Source organism: Lontra canadensis, unplaced genomic scaffold (assembly GCF_010015895.1).
Source record: "Lontra canadensis isolate GAN:19392208 unplaced genomic scaffold, GSC_riverotter_1.0 scaffold5, whole genome shotgun sequence".
NCBI lineage: Eukaryota > Metazoa > Chordata > Mammalia > Carnivora > Mustelidae > Lontra > Lontra canadensis.
In genome coordinates, this window is record NW_022630999.1 from 5,276,624 (window position 1) to 5,297,528 (window position 20,905).

Sequence of the window (20,905 nt, forward strand, 5' to 3'; positions counted from 1 at the left end):
GCTGTGAAGTGTGTAAACCTGGTGATTTACAGACCTGTACCCCTGGGGCTAAAAATACATTATATGTTTATTTAAAAATTTAAAAATTAAAAAAAAAATACCTTAGAATGAGCATAGCAAGTAATGTGCAAGGTCTCTGCATAAAAAACTACAAAATACTGTTGAAATTAAAGTTCCAAATAAATAAAGACTTAGAATAGTCAATGTTATTAAGATATCAATTCAGCCCAAAATAATCCAGCGCTTCAATGCAATTACTACTAAAATCCTAGAATGTTTTAAGGAAATGGACAAGCTGATTCTAAAATTCATACGAAAATGTAGAACATAAAATAGCCAACAGTCTTAAGGAAGAAAAACTGGAAGACTTATACCAACAGATATTAACATTTACTATCAAGCTTCAGTCATTAAAATAGTCAGAAACGGGCAAGAATAGACAAACTAAAAAGAAAAGGGAATGCAAAAACAGATCCATACTTACCAGGTACATGGTTTACAACAGAATTGTCACTAACCTAGACACCAGAGGATAATCTTTTAAATAAATCCTGCTAAAATGTACTTCATTATTCATAAAAATAAAAATGAATTATGACCTGACACCTAATTAAACGTATAGAGGAATAAAACCTTTTAGAAGAAAACAAAGAATAGTATCTTCCAAAGAGCCCAAGAGCATTAACTATAAAACTGGATTTTACTAATTGGGAAGAGAGAAAAGGCAAACAGACGAAATTGGAGAAGACATTGTCAAAACATATACCTGAAAGGAATCCTATCCAGAACATCAAGAACTCCTATATAATGAGATAGACAGATAATCCAATTTACAAATGAGCAGAAGATAAGGAGGATGTTCAAACAGCCAACAAACAAATGAAAGGTGCTTAACATCACTACTCATTAGGGAAATGTAAATTAAAACCACAATGAAACTCATAAAAATAATGCAGCAGAAAGTCTACAATTAAAAACTAAAAGCAAATACTGATGAGAATATAGAGACTGGAGCTCTCAAACGTTGTTGGCAGGAATATAAATCGGTATAATCATTATGGAAAACTGGCAGAATGCAGTAAAGCTAAACAGACATAAACCTATGACCCAGCAGTTCGTTCCACTCTCACATATATATCTAAGAAAAATGAGTGCATATGTCTACCTATAAGAATATTCAGGGCAACTTTATCCAGAAGAGCAAAAATCTGAAAGCAACCCAGAAAACCACCAATAGAATGGAATAAATTATAGTCTATTCATTACATGATATATTATATAGCCTTTAAAAAAAACAAACAAACCAACACAGATACATCTGACAAATAACATTAAGGAAAGAGTAACTATGTATTTTTCCAACATATGATGCTCAAGAACAGGAAATACTGGTTTACAATGAGAAAAGGCAGAATAATGTTTACTATTGGTTGGAGACACATGGGAACTTAACTGGGATGAAGAAAATATCTTATTCAGGATAATGGGGTACTTGGTTGTATATATCTCTAAAAATTATCAGGCTTTACCCTAAAAATCTGTATACTTCGTGATATGTATGTTGAAACTTAATACATAATTTTAAAAACATAGACAGCTCTAGGAAAATTACCTTGCTATTAAATAGTCCACTTTCAGTTTTAGCACCTTCTGCAGAATACTGGAGTCTTGGATGAGATATCGAAGAGCTCGCAGCCCTGCTGCCCGCACTTCTTTTGCTTCATTCAATAAAGCTAACCGCAAACTGCATAAAAACAAAAAGTTTTGCTGCATGAACTCCAAATACACATAAAATTATGGTACCAAATTCTTCCTCAGTTAAAATAAGCAAAACTACTAGTGATTTTCTATCTATGTATATAAATCATTCACTGTAAGCCATGGAACTTCACTAATACTGTTATTTTTTAATCTGTGGTGCCTTAGCATATTCTTACTCAAGAAAACGTTATTTTGTTCTACCTTCTGTACTTTTTTTTCTATAAAGAATGGGAAATTAAATATGCCTTTTTCAAGGTGTATCACATATGTCTCTATAATCTATTTCCCTCTGCCTACCTACTTCCACTCCTCTCAGAAAATCATTGGTTTAAATCAATTAATACTTTCTCACAGTAGGCACAGACAATATAAATTTTAATTCCCAAACACACCAAAAAGATGGCTATAAAATTAGAACATTATATCTCTGTTGATAGACTTGAGAAAATAGTTTGCCATAAGCACACTTTGTCTCAAGTGACGTCTAGAGATAATCATACAGGTTCATCTTGTTCCTAGGAAAATTTAAGAACTTTTGTTCTGTGAATTTCATGTTTAATTTAGAAGTTTAAATTATAGAAATCCAGGTTTTTCTCATCATTAGCTTTGATTCTTTAATTACAAAGCATCAGTAAGAACAACAGGATAACCAAAAATATTGGCAATCTTGAATTTTTCTAATGTTCAAACAACTGTTTCTACAAAATCAAATATAATGTGTTATACTATCCTTTTAGTTTAAAATGACTAGAATTGAAATTACTAAAACCTAGAAAGGTGAGGGAGGGAATTAAACTATACTTACCAAATTATGATATCCTCATAGTTAAAACCCAATTTTTCCTCACTATGGCCAATATCACAAAGGAGCTGTCAGAAAAACAAAAGGATGTGAATATGTGTTAACTATTTTTATCTATTTATATTTACATTACTTTTTAGACTGAAAAATGAGGCATTTTTCTTTAACAAAATTCTAGAAAATATATCTACTGTTCAAATACACATATTCCTATCACCTTACTGGTTTTTTATTTGACCTGCCAGTTTTAGATTTAACCCTCCTTTTTGCTTTCATTTGAAGCAACCAATTATTTTTTTTTTTTTCTTAAAGATTTTATTTATTTATCTGACAGGCAGAGATCACAAGTAGGCAGAGAGGCAGGCAGAGAGAGTGGAGGAAGCAGGCTCCCTGTCCAGCAGAGAGCCCGATGCGGGGCTCGATCCCAGGGTCCCGGGACCATGACCCGAGCGGAAGGCAGCGGCTTCAACCCTCTGAGCCACCCAGGCGCCCAACCAATTACTTTTTATTGTTCTATTTTCCCCCTCAATAAGTTTACTATTTTAAGTGGTTACCACTGAGCTTACAACATGCACTATTAATTCATCACAGTCTAAAGAGAAACTATTACCATGTCCTCAACAATGCTAGACTCTTGACACTTGAACTTCATTACATGCCTCACCTTTCACTTTACTGATGTTTTTTCTTTCAAGCCCCATAATATGTTACTGTTATTTTTATTTTCAGTTAATATTTAGTCAGTATCAATTTTTATTTACCCACAAATTCACTTTTCCATTATTCCTCATGTCAGTTGTATCTTAATGGGATATTCTTCCTTCTGTCTAGAGAATCCTCAGTTTCTTGATTTGTTTTATTGGTGTTTTCATTTACTTAATTTTTAGCCAAGGTTGCTGGTAACAGATTCTTTTGACTTTTGTTTGCCTGGAAATTTCTTTTTCTCTTCTGTTTTTAAAGGTTATCTTGCTGGATTTATAGGTTTTTAGGCTAGCTGCTATTTTCTGAAAAGCTTCAGAATGGTTCCCATTGTCTCTGTTGAAAAGTCTGATTATCAGTCTTACTATTGGCTCCTTTGAAGGTCAGATCCTTTTTCTCAGACTCCTTTTAAGATTTTTTTCCTGTTATCTTTGGTTTTCAGCAATCTTACCATTCAGGTGTGATTTTCTTTTTATCTATCCTGCTTAGGAAAAACAAATTCCCGGATCTCTGGGTTGATATATTTTATTAGTTTTTAGAAAATTCTGTACATTATCTCTTCAAAATTACTTCTGTCCAATTTCCTCTCTTCTCTCTTTCTGGTAATTCAAGTATCAGATCTTTTTGTGTATACTGCAAATCTCTAAAACCTCTTCTCTATTTACTCCTTTCTCTTTTATCTTAGTGCTCTGGCTGGACATTTTCGATTTATCGGTCTTCCAGTACAGCTAATCTTGAGTTTCATTATAGATACTGTCTTTCCCTTCTTGCATTTTCATTTAACTACACAATTCCAGTAATAAAAAAAAAAAATCTTCTTTTTCACCTACGTTCTCCATAGATCCTCTATTTTCTTGACATATAAGTCATATTTTAAATATTTAAAGTGCTAATGAATGTGAATGATGTAGACCATCTCTGGATCTGTTTTTCCTTTTGCTATAGTCATGTAGTCCTGCCTTTGGTGGATCCTGTAATCTCTGTATATAAAAACTTGCAGAGATTCCTGATGTTATCTCTCCATTGAGGGTTTATCCTTCTCTTTGTTAGGTCACTGGACAATACTAAGTACAGACAAATTGCTGCTCTGGTAAGACTCAGTCTATCTCCCCTTTTTCCTTTTCCTCCTTGCTCCCCATGTTTCAACTGAAAGCTTGTTTGTTGTTGAGGGGATTAGTCCTAAGACGATGGCATACCTAATTTTTGTCTTTCGAAAACACTACAAGCTCCACCTTTACTTTCAAATATTTTTTGTTTAGATTTTAAAGTGAACCATCTCAGATAGTTTCAGGATTCAACAAATGTGTAGAGACAACAATCTCCTTCTACTAGATCTCCCCTAGATCTCCACCAAAAGGTCTGTGCTGTCTTTTTCGTTTTTTTGTCTTTTAGCAACAGTACTCCTGGGCCTAAAGTCTGAGTCCTAGTTTTCTGCCCATACTCTACACTAGCCAGTATCTCTTGGCAAAAGTTGTTGGAGAAGTAAAGTTCACCTCCACAAGACTGTCCCTTCTCCAAAGCTCTGGCTCCTACGTTTCTTGTCCACTGAGCAGTTTCCTGCTACCTTCTTTCTTGTTTTCATTAAGAACGCTGATCTAATACTAGCGTTACTTCCCTCCCACCTGGATGACTATATACCACTTTAGTCTGAGTTTTGAAAAATAAGTTATATAAGTTTCTCAAGTTATTTAATGGGCCTAACTGAAATGGATGAAAGAGACGACTGACCATTTAAGTAACCTGCAGAAGGGATTCCAAACGCTATTATTCGTCAGTATGAAGTTATGAACATGTTAACAAGATAGAATAAACCAACCAAAGGGCTCTTACATTTGTCTGTGCAAAGAACGGACCCAAGAATATATTTCAAAGGGCACAATAGTACAGGGTTAAAAAAAAAAAAAAGCTAATCCTATCCTATTGGTAGGCTCCTTATAAAATGTCCTATCCAGTTTCTTCTTTAGAAGCAAAAGAAAAAAGAAATGTTCCAAATAGAATAGGTTAAGGGGATCAGAACAGAGTAGCTCTCAGATACTACAATATTTCATAGCAGAAAAGGAGACTATACAAATGATCACTTTGTGAGGTCAGAAAATGCTGTGTAAATAAGCAAACAGGCAAAACAAGGTAAAAAGCTTTTGTTCACAGGTCTTTATCCAAAATGGTAATACTGGTATACCTCTAAAATCCTCAAAGTTCTGAAACATGACAAAGAAGCTTTAGACTAAACTTTCAAATGGCATGAAAAATTTTGTTATTTCTATTGCATTTTGTTGCACAATGTTTTAAGTACTTAAAAATGGAGGATGAGGATTTTTTAGATATACAGATTTAAAATAAAACATAAGATTTCCTGTTTTGAGACAAAAGAGGAAAGTTTATGTGTATCTAAAAAACCAATTGCATACCTAAAATTAAAAGTTTATTAACATATTAGTCAAAAATATTGCAAAATTATGATAACCAAAGGTTACAGCCCGATATTAGTTTGCTGGGGCTGCTGTAACACATACCACAAACCAAGTAGCTGAAACGTAGAAATTTATTTTCTCATGATTCTGGAAGCTAGAACATCAACGTATTTTGACAGAGATTCTTTGCTTTGGGGTCGGTCCTCTCTCCTGGGTTCTCTCAAGTCTTTACATGCTCATTTCTCTGTGTATATCTGTATACTAATCTCCTTTTCTTATCAGGACACCAGTCACATTGGATTAGGGATCACCCAAATGACCTAATTTCACCTTAACTGCCTATGAGGAGCCTATCTCCACATACAAACTCATACTGAGGCACTGCAGGTGAAGGCTTCAACAAATCAATTAGGGGGACACAATTCAGCCCCTAACATTAGACCCTCACATAGCAAAGTAGGGCCTACAATGAGTAGGCACTTACAATGTGAAAGGCCCAAAGAAATTAGGGAGAGATTACTGAGAAGAGGACAAGAAAATGTACAAAGAGTTTAATGAAGAACAAAACTGATAAATAAACATGACATACTTCCTACGTCCTAAAATCTGAACCAAAAACAATGAAAAATATCATTGGAAATAAAGCTTACCAAAATGCCATAAATTGCTTTTTTAACATGATAATACCAAATAAGACAAAATATTGTCAGTGGGATTATAAACCGAAAACATTTCGTAAAAAAAATTAGAAAAATGCTCTAGGGTAGGGATCTACTTTTGGTGATTTATATTAACAAAATAATCTAAATATAGAGTGGGTTGTAACACTATTACAATGGTAAGGAACTGGAAGGAAAATGTTCAAAAAGGAGCAAACGCCTGTAGCTATCAATATTATATAATATTTAAACAGGAGGAAAAACAGACATAATATACTGGTAAGACAAAGAAAAAAATTCTAAAAGATATATATATATATTTTTTTTAAAGGTACATTTTTTAAAAGTCTATACATCAAAATTTTGACACCAAAAATGAAAGTGCGGTCAAGGTGATTTATTTTCCTCTCTGTGCTTTTCTGTATTTTGGAAATGTTTATAATGAATCAGTATTATATAACCTGGGGACAGTTATCCATATATAAAATTCATGAATAGTAATGGAAGTAACATTTATTCACTATTAATCTTGCTAATCCTAGAAAATAATATTTTTAGAAATGAAGACAAATGAGTTTTAGACATAGTAGATAATATGACTTCTCAATGCCAAAAAGCTAGTAAGTGATAAAACCAGAAATCAGACCAAACTAGTCTGAGTCCAGAGTCCACTATGAAAAATATTACTACAATTCTGTATTAGAATTATTTACACAGGGGCAAAGGGAGAGGGGAGATTTGATATAAAAAATAAATAACTGAACATTACCATCTTTATTTCATTTCTCCAGCCTCAAAAATGGTATGATTCAAAAGTCTGGAGAACTGTACTATGGTTATATATGAGTAAGTGAAATTATTTTTTCCAAAACAGTTAATTAGAAACACACATAACAAAAACTGCCCATTTTAAAGGACAGAACACACACAAAAACTATTAACTACTGACACTATTAAACATAATTTAGCATTTATTTGAGATTTCCAGATATTTAAGATTACTAGCATTGTTATTGTATGGTACATTACTTAAAAAAAAAAAAAAGAACTGCTTATGATGCATCATGATCACTTAGACCTTGGACACATTCCAACTCAAATTTAATAGAAAAGTGAAGCTTAGAATTTGTTTGTATCAACATATAAAATATTGTGTTTTGGGATGCCTCGATGGCTCAGCCGGTTAAGTGACCAACTCTAAATTTCAACTCAGGCTGTGATCTCAGGGTGGTGGGATAGAGCCCTGTATCTGGCTCCATGCTCAGTGTGAAGTCCACTTGAGATTCTCTCTCTCCTTCTCCCTCTGCCCCTCCCCCAAAATCTTTAAAAATAAATATATTGTGTTTTTAAAATGGGAAAAAATGTTACTTCCTGAAACAATGATTTACGTATCAACTCAAGTTCTAAAAAGGCAGTATTTCCGGTTTTTTGTTACAGTAGCAATGCATGTTAATAAAACAAAATGCTCTGAAATCCTAGAAATAAAGTAAATAAAGTCTTGTCCTGTCAAGGGTTGGTTTCTCCCCTAAATGTGTACTTGATTCTCATTTTTGTACCATCTTTTTCACATGTGCCAGATACTTGTAGAAAACTGTAGATTCAGGGAAACATAGTTTCCAAATTACCCACCCTCCTAGACACAAAATATAGGACTGTCCACGATTTAACATTTGTTAGAGTTAGCAGTTTTGATGAAAAGCTAAAAGAAACCCTCAAAGTTATTATTATGGTCTTCAAAAATCACAACGTGGCTCAGCGGGTTAAAGCCTCTGCCTTCGGCTCGGGTCGTGATCTCAGGGTCCTGGGATCGAGCCCCGCATCGGGCTCTCCTCGGCAGGGGGCCTGCTTCCTCCTCTCTCTCTCTGCCTGCCTCTCTACTTGTGATCTCTGTATATCAAATAAATAAAAATAAATAAAATTTTTAAAAAAATCACATTTTGAAAAGTATTTTGAAAAGAATATAATTTCCCTCCTTTGTCTCAAAGCTTAGGAAATCTTCCATTCTACTTTAAATCTATATGTATGTATAAAAAATCCTCATCCTCCATTTTGAAAAAGAAAAAACGATGCAAGAGAAACGTTTCAACTGCAAGAAACACTTCTGAAAAAAATGCCCACTCAGTTGGAAATGAAGATCACAGTAACAACTAAAAAGATCAATTTATGACAAAACATAGCATGTTTGTCATAATTGTTGTCTATTTTCCAGGGATAGTAACAGATGTAAGGGCTATGTTGTCAATGGTGGTTAATAATTATTGCTTTTAAGTTGTTTTAAGTTATTAAAATGTTAACACTGCCTGCCCTATCACATAAGTGTGTTATATTCAGAACCAAATCATGGGTTACGTTCAGAAATCAGTAAAGACCTTTCAAAACGTTAGAATGAGCATCCTAACAGTCACTTAATATGTAAAATTATTAGATATCACATTTTTCATTGGGTTTCTGTTGCTCCCATCCCATTTGTTTTTATGACTATCAGTCACAATGCCTAGCTGAACATGACCAAAATGATAGTTCATGTAGAAGATGGTAAGAGAGGGCTACCCTCTGCTTTTATGATTAAAAACTGTAAGGACGATGTTATCTTAGCTAAATGGAAAGTGTTTCAGAATGAAGCTAACTTTAAAAAAAAAAAGGCAAGCCAGCTAAGAAATGGAAAGACAGAATACAATTAACATTTTTTCAACCCTTGGGTTATTTTATCTGAAATTAGGACCCAACATATATTTTTTCTCATCATGAGAGCAAATAACTTCTTCTTACTTTAGTTCAGTTTAATTAAGTTTGTTGAATTTTTTTATATGACTTTCTTATAAAAACTAAAATATGTAATAGAAGCAATCAACAATAGCATAATCTTACAAAGGTTAAGACAGAAGTCTAAACTACTTCTAGGTAATAAAAATGCCTGAGATGCTTATTAGGATTATTATTTTTTTTTTTAATATAATGATCGGGGCGCCTGGGTGGCTCAGTGGGTTAAGCCTCTGCCTTCAGCTCAGGTCATGATCTCAGGGTCCTGGGATCGAGCCTTGCATCGGGCTCTCTGCTCAGCGGGGAACCTGCTTCCCCCTCCCTCTCAGCCTGCCTCTCTGCCTACTTGTGATCTCTCTTTCTCTATCAAATAAATAAATATAATCTCTTTTAAAAATATATAACGATCAATTAAAACAGGACAATTAATTGATATTCACATTTTACTCATATTGTTCTGAAGGTTAAATGAATAGTTCTCACAAATAAGAACAGAGAGAATAACCCAAACTTAAAAAAAAAAATCTTATCACAGATAAGAATTCCACAACATGGGTCTTTTCAGAGTGCATTTTAGAAGCAGGTTTTAAAATAAAAAGTGAAAATGCTTTTTTTTTACTTTTTTTAGAAATCACACTTCTAAATCCTATTCTGAATAAGAAAGTACACAAAAGGTTATTATACATTATTTAAAATAGCAAAAAGAACTAGAAAAAACATTTTTTAATGGTGGACTAAGTTACAGTATACGTATGTATGCATATGTACAAATATGTATATATTCATAAACATACACAAATATATATGTGGATACATCTACACACATATATCTAACCACACACATACATGCAGCTTTAAAAAAGTAGATCTGTATTTACAGTAAAGGAAGGATCCTATGATATATTAGAAAGCAGAAAAGTGCAAACTATTAATCAATATATGTCATGATCTCATTAAAAAAACCAGGGCGCCTGGGTGGCTCCGTGAGTTAAAGCCTCTGCCTTCAGCTCAAGTCATGATCCCAGGGTCCTGGGATTGAGCCCAGCATTGGGCTCTCTGCTCAGCAGGGAGCCTGCTTCCCTTCCTCTCTCTCTGCCTGCCTCTCTGCCTACTCGTGATCTCTGTCAAATAAATAAATAAAATCTTTAAAAACAAAAATAAACAAAAAAAAACCTTTGTGCACATGTAATAAATGGTAAATAAATTCAGTAATCTATTAAGCACACATTTTCGTTTAGCTCATTTAATTCTCACAACTCAGTGAAACAAACACACACACACAATCATACCAGAGAAGGATAAATACTTCCTGGTGGTTACCTCTAGAGAATGGTACTTTTGTCATAGTGGGGAGGAGGATGGGAAGGGTATGTGAGAAAGGACTTTCACATTTTACTGCAAATTATTCTGTGCTGTTTTAATTTTTTATATTTAGCTTATACTATTTTTGAAGTTTTTTCAATATAAAACAAAATAAAGATTCTTTTGGAGCTTTCAGTATAGAATATAGGAGATTAAACACAGGAAAAAAGAACTTTTAGAATGTAAAAAGCTGAAATATTTTCATGTTAAAAAAAAAACAGGTCATTAGATTATAAGCATGTTGTCAGTTTTAAAAATAGGATACTAAGATTATATTCATCAGTAGTCTGTTATACACATTACTTTATCTAGTGAAATGATGTCAGAAGGCAAGCATGGGTGTGTGACATTCACATGGTTATAGGATCACATCACTAGCACCCTCTCTTCATACTTTAAAAGGAAGTTTAATTCTGCAGAAGAGGTCTACCCTATACAACATTTTAGCCCCATTGATCTACAAATTAAGTTTATCCTAACAGCAGGCTTATATTAAAAAGACAAAACAAATAGTAGTACAGCCAAAACTCATATTTAAAATACAAAATCTTGGGACGCCTGGGTGGCTCAGTTGGTTAAGCGGCTGCCTTCGGCTCAGGTCATGATCCCGGCGTCCTGGGATCGAGTCCCACATTGGGCTCCTTGCTCGTCAGGGAGCCTGCTTCTCCCTCTGCCTCTGCCTGCCATTCTGTCTGCCTGTGCTCGCTCTCTCTCCCTCTCTCTCTCTCTGACAAATAAATAAATAAAAAATCTTAAAAAAAAAAAAAAAAGAGTTTTAAAATACAAAATCTTCTCGATATAATATAAAACCTTTAATTAAATACTTGTTATATACCAGACTTTGGAGTAAAAGGGAATATAAGAGCAGAAGAAGAAATACTACAGGTTTCTTATGTTTAAGAAACTCAATTTATTTACTTTTTTCTTTTTTTCTAAACATATAATGTATTATTAGCCCCAGGGGTACAGGTCTGTGAATCACCAGGTTTACACACTTCACAGCACTCACCATAGCACATACCCTCCCCAATGTCCATAACCCCACCCCCCCCCAACCCTCCCCAACCCTGTTTGTTCTGCGAGATTAAGAGTCTCATGGTTTGTCTCCCTCCAGATCCCATCTTGTTTCATTTATTCTTTTCCTACCCCCCTAAACTCCCCACATTGCATCTCCACTTCCTCATATCAGGGAGATCATAGGATAGTTGTCTTTCTCTGATAAGAAACTCAATTTAATAAGATAGTAACCCAAAACAAACAGTAATAACAAAACAATAAAATTTAGTAGACACACATAATCTGTTACAGGAACAAAAAGAAGGGTGGCCAACTAATTCCTAACTAGTCTAACTAAGTGACATCAATTATTTTTCTTATTTTCTTATTCTATAGAGATATATATATTCTATAAAGATTTCTTATTCTATAGGGATATTCATAGAGATTTCTGAGACTTTCTAATTTTACTCTGTAAGAACATGAAATACCAGCTATGTAAATGTTTATGAACCTAGCTCTCCACCACAATGGAATTCAAAGATATTATATTATGATTAAATTTGCTAAGCATTTATTTTGCACTAGGTATCTGAAGAAATTTTATAATAAAATCTACTGACACTTATTTACAGGAATGGTTCTTACCCAGGGGCAATTCTGCCTCCAGGAAACATCTGGCAATGTCTGGAGACATTTTTGCTTATCACAACTGGTGGAGGTATGCTACTGGAATCTAGGGGGTAGAAGCAGGGATGCTATAAAATATACTACAAATCAGAAGACAGCTTCCTAAGACAATAATTAGCTAGTCCATTACGGCAGAATTACTGAGGTTGAAAAACCCTGTTATAGTAACAGCTTACTACTCTGCAACTTGAATTATTAAGCAGATTCATGTCCTTAGAATCAGCCAAAAAAACCAGAAAAATGGCAAAAAATATTAAAGCAAACAAAAACAAATCCCAGGTTAAAATGTGCTATGTTATCTGTTATGAAGTACCTACTATATGCCAGGTATTATAATGACCTTGCCTTTTAACAGCATCAAGATTACCTGAGTAAAGAAATCTGCCCAAGACTGCCTTGCTAGTTATCGTCAGAGCTGGACTGTAAAAGTCTCCATCTACTTGATCTAAAGCCCATGCTTTTCCCATTGTTATCACCAGGCAGCCAAACCGATTTTATCAAGTCCAGTGTTCGTGGACTTCACTAATGAGAGAGCCCCTCAGACCCTGACTCAAGTTTTAGTCCCGTATATTGTGGACAAATCCTAGTAAGTCTGGTTTTCTGGTTTTTAAATCCATAAATAATTTATAATAGCAAATAAAAGAGCTGCTATAGGCTGGTATGAGGGCCAGAGGGAAATGTGAAAATTACAGTGAGAGGATAAAGCAAAATAAAAAACAAACAAGAATACAAAAAGCCCCAAAGCCCAGGGCCTTTATTAAGGAGATAAATCATTCTGTACTCTACAGGACTACGATGGGAGAAGAGGAGGAGAGAGGGAACAGAGAAAGGAGGGAGAAATAAGGAAGGAGAGAAAGGGAAGAGGTTAGAGAAAGGTGAAGAGAGAGGAGATGAAGAAGAAGGGAGAAAGAAATAGCAGAGAAGGAGAGAGTGAAGGGAAGGAGAAGGGGGAGAAAAGAATAGGAGAACACAAATCAAGGAAAGACCAAGTAAACAACTTAGTGAAATACTGTGGGAAAAATTCAAACAATGACAGAGCAACAAGGAAAATGGAAAAGGGAAAAAGGGAGACAGCACCCGACCCTAATCCAAAAGAAGCAGGGATGGAGACAGAAATAAACGGAGAATATAGAAGGGAAAAAGAAAAGTGTCCAACAGATTCCCAGAAATAAATGTTAAAACTACTTCTATTCCAAAGTCTCTCTCTATGTATGTATTGTCCATTATGGTTGGTATCTACTAGGCACAGGATGCTATGAGCACTGTTAATGTGGCTATTCTGAATTGATACGCACTATAAGCATAATATACACACTTGATTCCAAAGATTTAGTATAAAAAATGTTAAATATTTCATTAATATTTTATACAAATCACATCAAATTATAATAATTGTAATATACTGGATTAAAGAAAGCAGTTTTATTAAAAATAATTTCACATGCTTCCTTTTCCTTTTTTAATGTGGTACTAGAAAATTTAAAATTATATTTGCAGTTCACATTATATTTCTACTGGAAGGTGCTGCTTTAGATTTTTAATATTGCTTTAGGATCCATACTAGTGCCACAGTAATATTTAAAAAAAATCAGTCATCCTTACATCCATCCCCAACTTTCAGAATCCTAGCTGGCAAAAGATGTGGAACTACATATCTAGATATCAACCTGATTATGATAGGAACCATGAGTTCAAACAGGACATAAACCTATATTAAGTTGTTTTTAATGGTTAAATCTAGGCAAGTGATAATAGAGTTGAGTGAAGAATAGTGAGATAAAATTGGAAAATTTAATAGAAGGGAGTAAAATGAGGATATACAATTTACAGTCATGAAAGAATTCTGGGTCTCAAAGACTTGACATTATCTGACAAGCACACTGAAACATGCACTTGGAAGATTTTCATTACATTCATTAAAAAATGCCAATATACCTAGGGATATTTTTGAAAACTCTTTCTCAAGCACCTATTCAATTTTTTTTTCAGGTCATTTAAAATATCATTTTCTTGTCCCTCATAGATGCCAGAATATTCCAAAACTTCACTAAAGAAAAATACATTCTTCAAATATGAAAAAAAAAAACCAATCTATTTTATATTTATTGTTTGTCACCATACTGAAAAAACTGTTTTGTTACATAGTGACTATATTTTCATCTCCTTTTACTTCTATGAAGTAAAACAAACTCAAAGCCATAGTCTAATTATTAGTTAGCAAAGAATTAAACATTTTGGAAGGATTAAAATAGCGCCACTCAAACTTTAATGTACATACAAATTCACCTGACTATCTTAATTAAAATGTAGATTCTGATTCAGTAGGTCTGGGGTAGGGCCAACATAGTACATTTCAAACAAGCTCCAAGGTGACAGCAATGCTGCGGGTCTATGGGTCACACTTTTAAGGTGTTAAACATATAATTAATCCCAAATTTAAATGCAGCAGAACAATGTATATGGAGGAAATTAAAAAAGAAAAAAAATTTTCCCAAAGGAACCATTCTGTTTCCTATTTATGGCATCATCTCAAAAAACAGGCATTTTTAGTGTTTCCAAGAGTTGGCTGTCCAGCATTACCAAGCTCAAAAACATATCAATCCATCTATCAAAGTCAAGAATTCCTGGCTTCTAATAAAGATCAAGTCAATACTTATTTGGGACAAGGGCCCTTCATTTATCCTGGGCTCTAATAAAAATTAGAATTATAGTATCAGGGTAACAGAGAGGAAGTTTTAATATTTCTCTGAGAATAATGGTTATGCCTATGAAATGCAAAACACACACGTACTTATGTACCAACATTTATCATACATTATCACATAAAAATGAGTATTAAAAAGGTAAAAGTAATATACCATGTGAAAAACAGTGAAGACCCAATAATGGACTTCTTAGTGACCTTTTTTTCTTCACTTTCTGAACCTACCAAATTTCCTGCAACAAGCACACACTTCCATTATTCAAATACACTGAAATTAATAACACATGACAAAATCCATGAAAAGCAGCAGAGGAAAGCACTAATATATTAGGTGACTACTCAAGAATTTCTTGTTAATTTCTTGTTAATGATAGTTAAAAGGCATCTGAGATAAGTACAATAAGGAATAACAAATTTTAGATGAGTTACTTACTTACCTTAGTAAAGTTATTCAGATGGCCTAGTTTTCTCATATTTGATACTCCTTGCAATTTGGCCACATTTTGGAGAATCTCCCTTAAGTTGTCAGAAGGTTCTAGAAGAAAAGACAAGACAAATTAACATAATTTTAGAAGAGTACTTTCCTAACCAAACACATAAAACATGCAGTTATTTAAGCTCCACACTTTGGTCTTGGTTTAAAATCTTACTCTCTATCTCAAATCCATCTACTTAGGTGACGTCAAAGTCCATATGAATGACCTTCGCACCTCTGCTCCACTCATACCTATGGTCCAACTCGTGTATCATCACCTGGAATTATTTAACTACTAAACCTTAAATTTCAACATTCCAACTATACTTCTTGCTACTATATACAAAAGGCACCAAAAATACTGTCCAATATATTTGAATCAATCAAAAAACAGGACAAAATATATGAAACCCTTGTTCTCAAAACACAGGACCTCAGTAAAGAACAGTGATCCCTGAGAGGTGAGAAACACACAACTGTACCCTAGAACTGCCCCCAGCTAACTGTCTTAAGAAAGTTTCCAGGTGTTGGTGCCAACAGGTAAAAATCCAGGCAAACAGTCCAAGATTTAAAGACAGAACTCAGAGTCCAAGAAAACCAAGAAGAATTAGAAAAGAGAGAGAATGCTGAAGATCTGCAAAGGGACCCCTCTGGTAGTCTGTACAGCAATGACTAGTCCAAGCGTGTGAGAAAGTTAACTACTTGAAAGAAGTAAAAAGGAAAGTACCCTCTGTTCACACAGGACAGGGGGCAGTGCCTGTTCCTAAGAGCCAGATTGAAAATCTGTACAATTCACATGGATTGGTTAGAGTCAGAGTAAGACTAAACACTTCTTTTATCCCACCTAACAAATCTTCAAAGCAAAACTTGAAAGAATTAAAGTAATCCCAAGTAACTAAACTGTGTCTCAGACCAATGGTCAAAATTTATACGAAATAAAAAAAAAATGAAGCACCTAACAAGGCAAAAATTACAATGTTTAACAGCCAGTCAAAATTTATCAGATATGCAAAGAAGCAGGAAAATAGACTTATAAAAAGCAGAAAAATTAATCAACCAAAATGACCCAGAACTAACAAAGATGTTAGAATTAACAGATAAGAACATTAAAAGCCAGTATGTGCAAAAACTTTGGGAGAGGCATGAAAGGTATACAAATCATTCAAATTGAATTCCTGGAGATGAAAACTAGTTCTAAATGAAAATATACCGGATGGGAATAAATGCATAATTACTTTTATAGAAAGTAAGAACTGTGAACTTGAAGACAAAGCAATTTAAATTATCCAAAATATAATACAGAGAGAAAAAAGAAATAAATGAAAAGAACATCAATGAACTGAAGGACTTCAAGTAGCCTAACACAATGACAATGTATAACTGGAATCCTCAAAGGAAAGAAATGGAGGATAAAAAAATTATTTGAAGAAATAATGGATGAAAACTTTCCAAATTTGATGAAAATAACCCAATAAACCCTGGAAGTTCAAACAATCCCAAATACAGAAACATAAAGAAAACTAGACCAAAGCACATAATCACATTAATGTACTCAAAACTACTGGCAGAGAAAACCTTAAAAGGAACCATACTAAAAAAGACAAGTTATGTGGAGAGGGGCAAAGAAAAGATTGACAGGAGACTTCTCATGAGAAACAAGGCAAATGAGAAGAAAGTAGAGCAACAACTTTCAAAATATTGAAAGGAAAAAAAAAAGCTTCAAAAACATAAAAAAAAACAATCTTAGCTCACTTGCTCTACAAAAATGGGTAACAGCCAGATATGGCCCTGTGGTCAGCAGCCCACCAACTCCCCTGGAATAGAGTGTCAATTTCCTCAGGTTGCTGCAAGCTATTTTACTTTTCATATATTCAGCATCCATTTGTTTAAACAAAACAAAAGCACAAGCTAAAGAAGAAAAAAAGAGTATCATCACATGGCTGATATTTTAATCTAAGAGCCATTATGACTTTAAGAATTTTATCTGTTAACACAAAATCAAAGAACTATTTGTTTTGAATTACTGTTTTCCTCAGCAAATGAAACTGCATTGTCCTATTTTACATTTAGCTTGCATCTGCCTATTTTCCTCCATTCTGTTTTACTGGGTGTTAGCCATGACAACCACAAATTGGTTAGTGCCAAACCACTAAGCACACTACATACCCCAGCTATTTCCAAGTACTTTAAAATTGCTATACTCTGAGATCATTCACAGCATCTCCCACAAATTCTGGATTTTTTAAATCCCAATGTAACTCAATCTAATTTTAAATGGCTCAGTATATGTCTTTATAATGACTCTGAAGTCTTCTTAAAAGTGGAATGAGGGGCGCCTGGGTGGCTCAGTGGTTAAAGCCTCTGCCTTCCGCTCAGGTCATGATCTCAGGGTCCTGGGATCAAGTCCCACATCGGGCTCTCTGCTCAGCGGGGAGCCTGCCTCCTCCTCCTGTCTCTCTCTGCCTGCCTCTCTGCCTACTTGTGATCTGTCTGTCAAATTAAAAAAAAAAAAAAAAAAAGTGGAATGAAAGCAGTTCATCACTGGGTAGAATCAGATTCCACCAAAAAGAACTGCGAGGTTAAATCAATGTTATTATTTAGTAATACCTTTTCACTATTATAAATGGTATCTGAAGAGATTGAAGAAGAAAATATTAAGTAAACCAATGGTGTCAAAATGGTTTAACTGTATTTCAGAACTTTATATTAATTTTATAACAGCCTTCAAGGTAATTCAGAACCTATATAGCTTTTGCAAAATAAGAGTTAAAATCACTAAAGCCAGTTGAGAAATTCACCTAATGGAAACATATAACCTAACCAGTTCACATCAACTTATAATTAGGTTTTCAGGCACCAAAGCTTCACTGAAGTGATCATACAGTTACTATTATGTAATGTTCTGATAGGACCAACAGTTAAAATCATTAGTCTGGAAATATTTATTCTTCACAAAGGTTTGTGGATTTCTAACTATTGCCTATTATCTAGGTACAAACTGATTGTAGACATTTTTGAAAAACCACAATCTTACTACAAAAATAAAATCTCGTATCTGAGTTCATTCACTCAACAAATAATATTTAAACATCTATTACAGGCAAGTACTATTTTAGGTAGTGGAAATAAATCAATGAGCAGGAGACATCCTTCTTTAATAGACCCTACATACAAGTAGAAGAAAACTGACAACAGCAATAAAAAAATCTCCCTGCACACAATCTGAAAATTGACAGGTGGTGAGAAGTCAACATTGGATCAAACGTTTGCCTCATGAATAATAATACAAAATGAACCGAACACTAAAAATACAGGTGTTACAGTTGTCAATCTAAATCAAAATGAACTAGCCTTTCTCCTTCCTTCCCCTCCTCACCTCCTTTCTCTTTTACGTAATTAATTCCCAGGAACCCCCAACTAAGGACAACTTTCAAAGTTTCTTCATAACATACTTGCTGAAAAAACAAGCTGTTTCCTTCCAGAAGCTACTTCCTAGACCAACTCAAAATAATATGAGAGCCATTTTAGATGAAATACTATGTAATGCTCATGTCCTACAATGTTCCCATGGAAATAACAGGTTAAAGTTCCTGGAAAAGAAATGAGAAATCCCTGGTTTCTTCCTTACCTGCTACATCAAGAGTCTGCAAACTTTTTCTGTAAAGATCCAGACAGTAAGTATTTTAAACTTTGAAGGACATAAAGTCTGTTTTAACTACTACACTCTGCTGTTTTACCAAGAAAGCAACTGTAGAAAATACATAAATGAATGAACGTGGCTTTATTTCAATAAAGCGGACTTGGCTCACATAGTTTGGCTCTATAGTCTGTCAACTCCTGTACTAGTCAGAACTTACACTTGGATGAGTAGCAGGGAAACTGAGCTCAATGTGGTTTTTACTGGGGGTTGGTAAGATGGCAAGAAGCAAAAAGAAATTCAGGAAAAAGTTTACCTCTTTTTATTTCTTCCTACTTTCACTTAATGTTTCCAACTTAGTATCTCCAAAACTATCTACTGATAACAGTGCTATGTGAGAAGTATAACGCACAAATGAGATAGTCAGGATATTCCCAGAAGCCTTGATGTTTAGGAAACGCACAGATGCCTAGGGGAAGAAAAATTTCGGCTAGCTGGCTATGATGGCAAACCATTCAAAAGCAAGGAAGCAAAACACAAAAGAACTAGAGTGGCTCTTTTCCTCTTATTGTGTAACTTGTGAGTCCTGAGTGTTCCTGATGAGTCTCTCTGAGGGTAATGAAATAAACAGCCAACTCTAAATATCTAGCAATTTAATATTATATAAACACATATGCATATACATACACATACATGCAGAAAAACACCAAGAGAAAACTACAGTAGACAAACCTTTTATCTAGATCTATATATGTACAGACACATACATATACATTCATTCCCCTCCAGCTCAAGTCTCCCTATAGGCACACATGCACACAAATACACACAGGTACATAGTATATGTCATATTTGTGTGAGTAAACATGCATTTAATTTAAAATGTTTTTAATATTTACTTCTTTGTAACATGCTGCAATAACCTTTATAGAAATATTTTTATCTGTTAATAAATACAAAACATAAAATTGATTTTTAAATAAATTTAGGTTCAAGTACATGTAGTAGATTAATGACCAAAAACTACTGGCATACAGCTATTCGGGAGTACTGTAAAGAACTATGAAATGATAAAGAACTGGATTCAAATCTAGTTTATTCACCTATAAAAAAACCACACAGCCCTGTCTAAGTCAATCTCGTGGGCATACACTTTCTCCTATCTATAGTGAAAATACTAATTACTTACTTTGAAAGCACTGTTAAAAGATGTGAGGTGCTTAGCACAGTGCCTAAACCATAACACCCAATAAATAGTAGCAACTATAGTTAAAAGTTATTTTTTAGTAAATACAATTTTTATGAATCGTGAAAATTATGTGTTTAGTCCAAGCAAATGCTTAATGTCCACGTTAATATGGTTTTTTCTGTTTTTTGTTTTTTAAGATTTTGTCAGAGGGAGGAGAGAGAGAGAGAAACAGAGCACCAGCAGGGGGAGCCACAGGCAGAAGGAGAAGCAGGCTCCCTGATGAGCAAGGAGCCTGATGTGGAACTCAATCCCATGATCTGAGCTGAAAGGCAGGCGGTTAACCAACTGAGCCACCCAGGCATCCCTATTAATGTGTTTAATGAATTTTTGTTTCATGTTTTAGAACATTATTTTATGATCCAAGATTTGCTCATTTTTAAATTTTTTTTAAGGTTTACTCATTTTTTTAAAAAGATTTTATTTATTTATTTGACAGCACAAGCAGCGGAGCAGCAGGCAGAGGGAAAGGAAGAAGCAGGTTCCCTGCTTAGCAAGGAGCCTGATGCAGGGCTTGATCCCAGGACCCTGGGATCATGACCTGAGCCGAAGGCAGATGCTTAACTGACTGAGCCACCCAGGTACCCCAAGATTTGCTCATTTTTAAAATAGAAACTGTTATCATCTCATCTGCCTTCTTGAAAATTTCAAAGAGGAATTACAAGTGGGAGCAGAGCTGAACAATATTTTCTGTGATTTACTT

General features: G+C 34.3%; 1 protein-coding gene across 9 annotated transcripts in view; it reads right to left on the bottom strand.

Moving 5' to 3' along the window:
• The window catches only part of RICTOR (RPTOR independent companion of MTOR complex 2), a 127,836-nt gene that overhangs the window by 67,908 nt on the left and 39,023 nt on the right, over window positions 1-20,905 (bottom strand). For all 9 annotated transcript variants that reach the window (XM_032851365.1, XM_032851366.1, XM_032851360.1 and 6 more), the window contains 3 exons: window positions 15,282-15,379; window positions 2,567-2,631; window positions 1,613-1,744 (listed from right to left, as the gene is read on the bottom strand). In XM_032851365.1, the coding sequence (XP_032707256.1) occupies window positions 1,613-1,744; window positions 2,567-2,631; window positions 15,282-15,379 (295 nt within the window). The remainder of the gene's footprint in view (window positions 1-1,612; window positions 1,745-2,566; window positions 2,632-15,281; window positions 15,380-20,905) is intronic.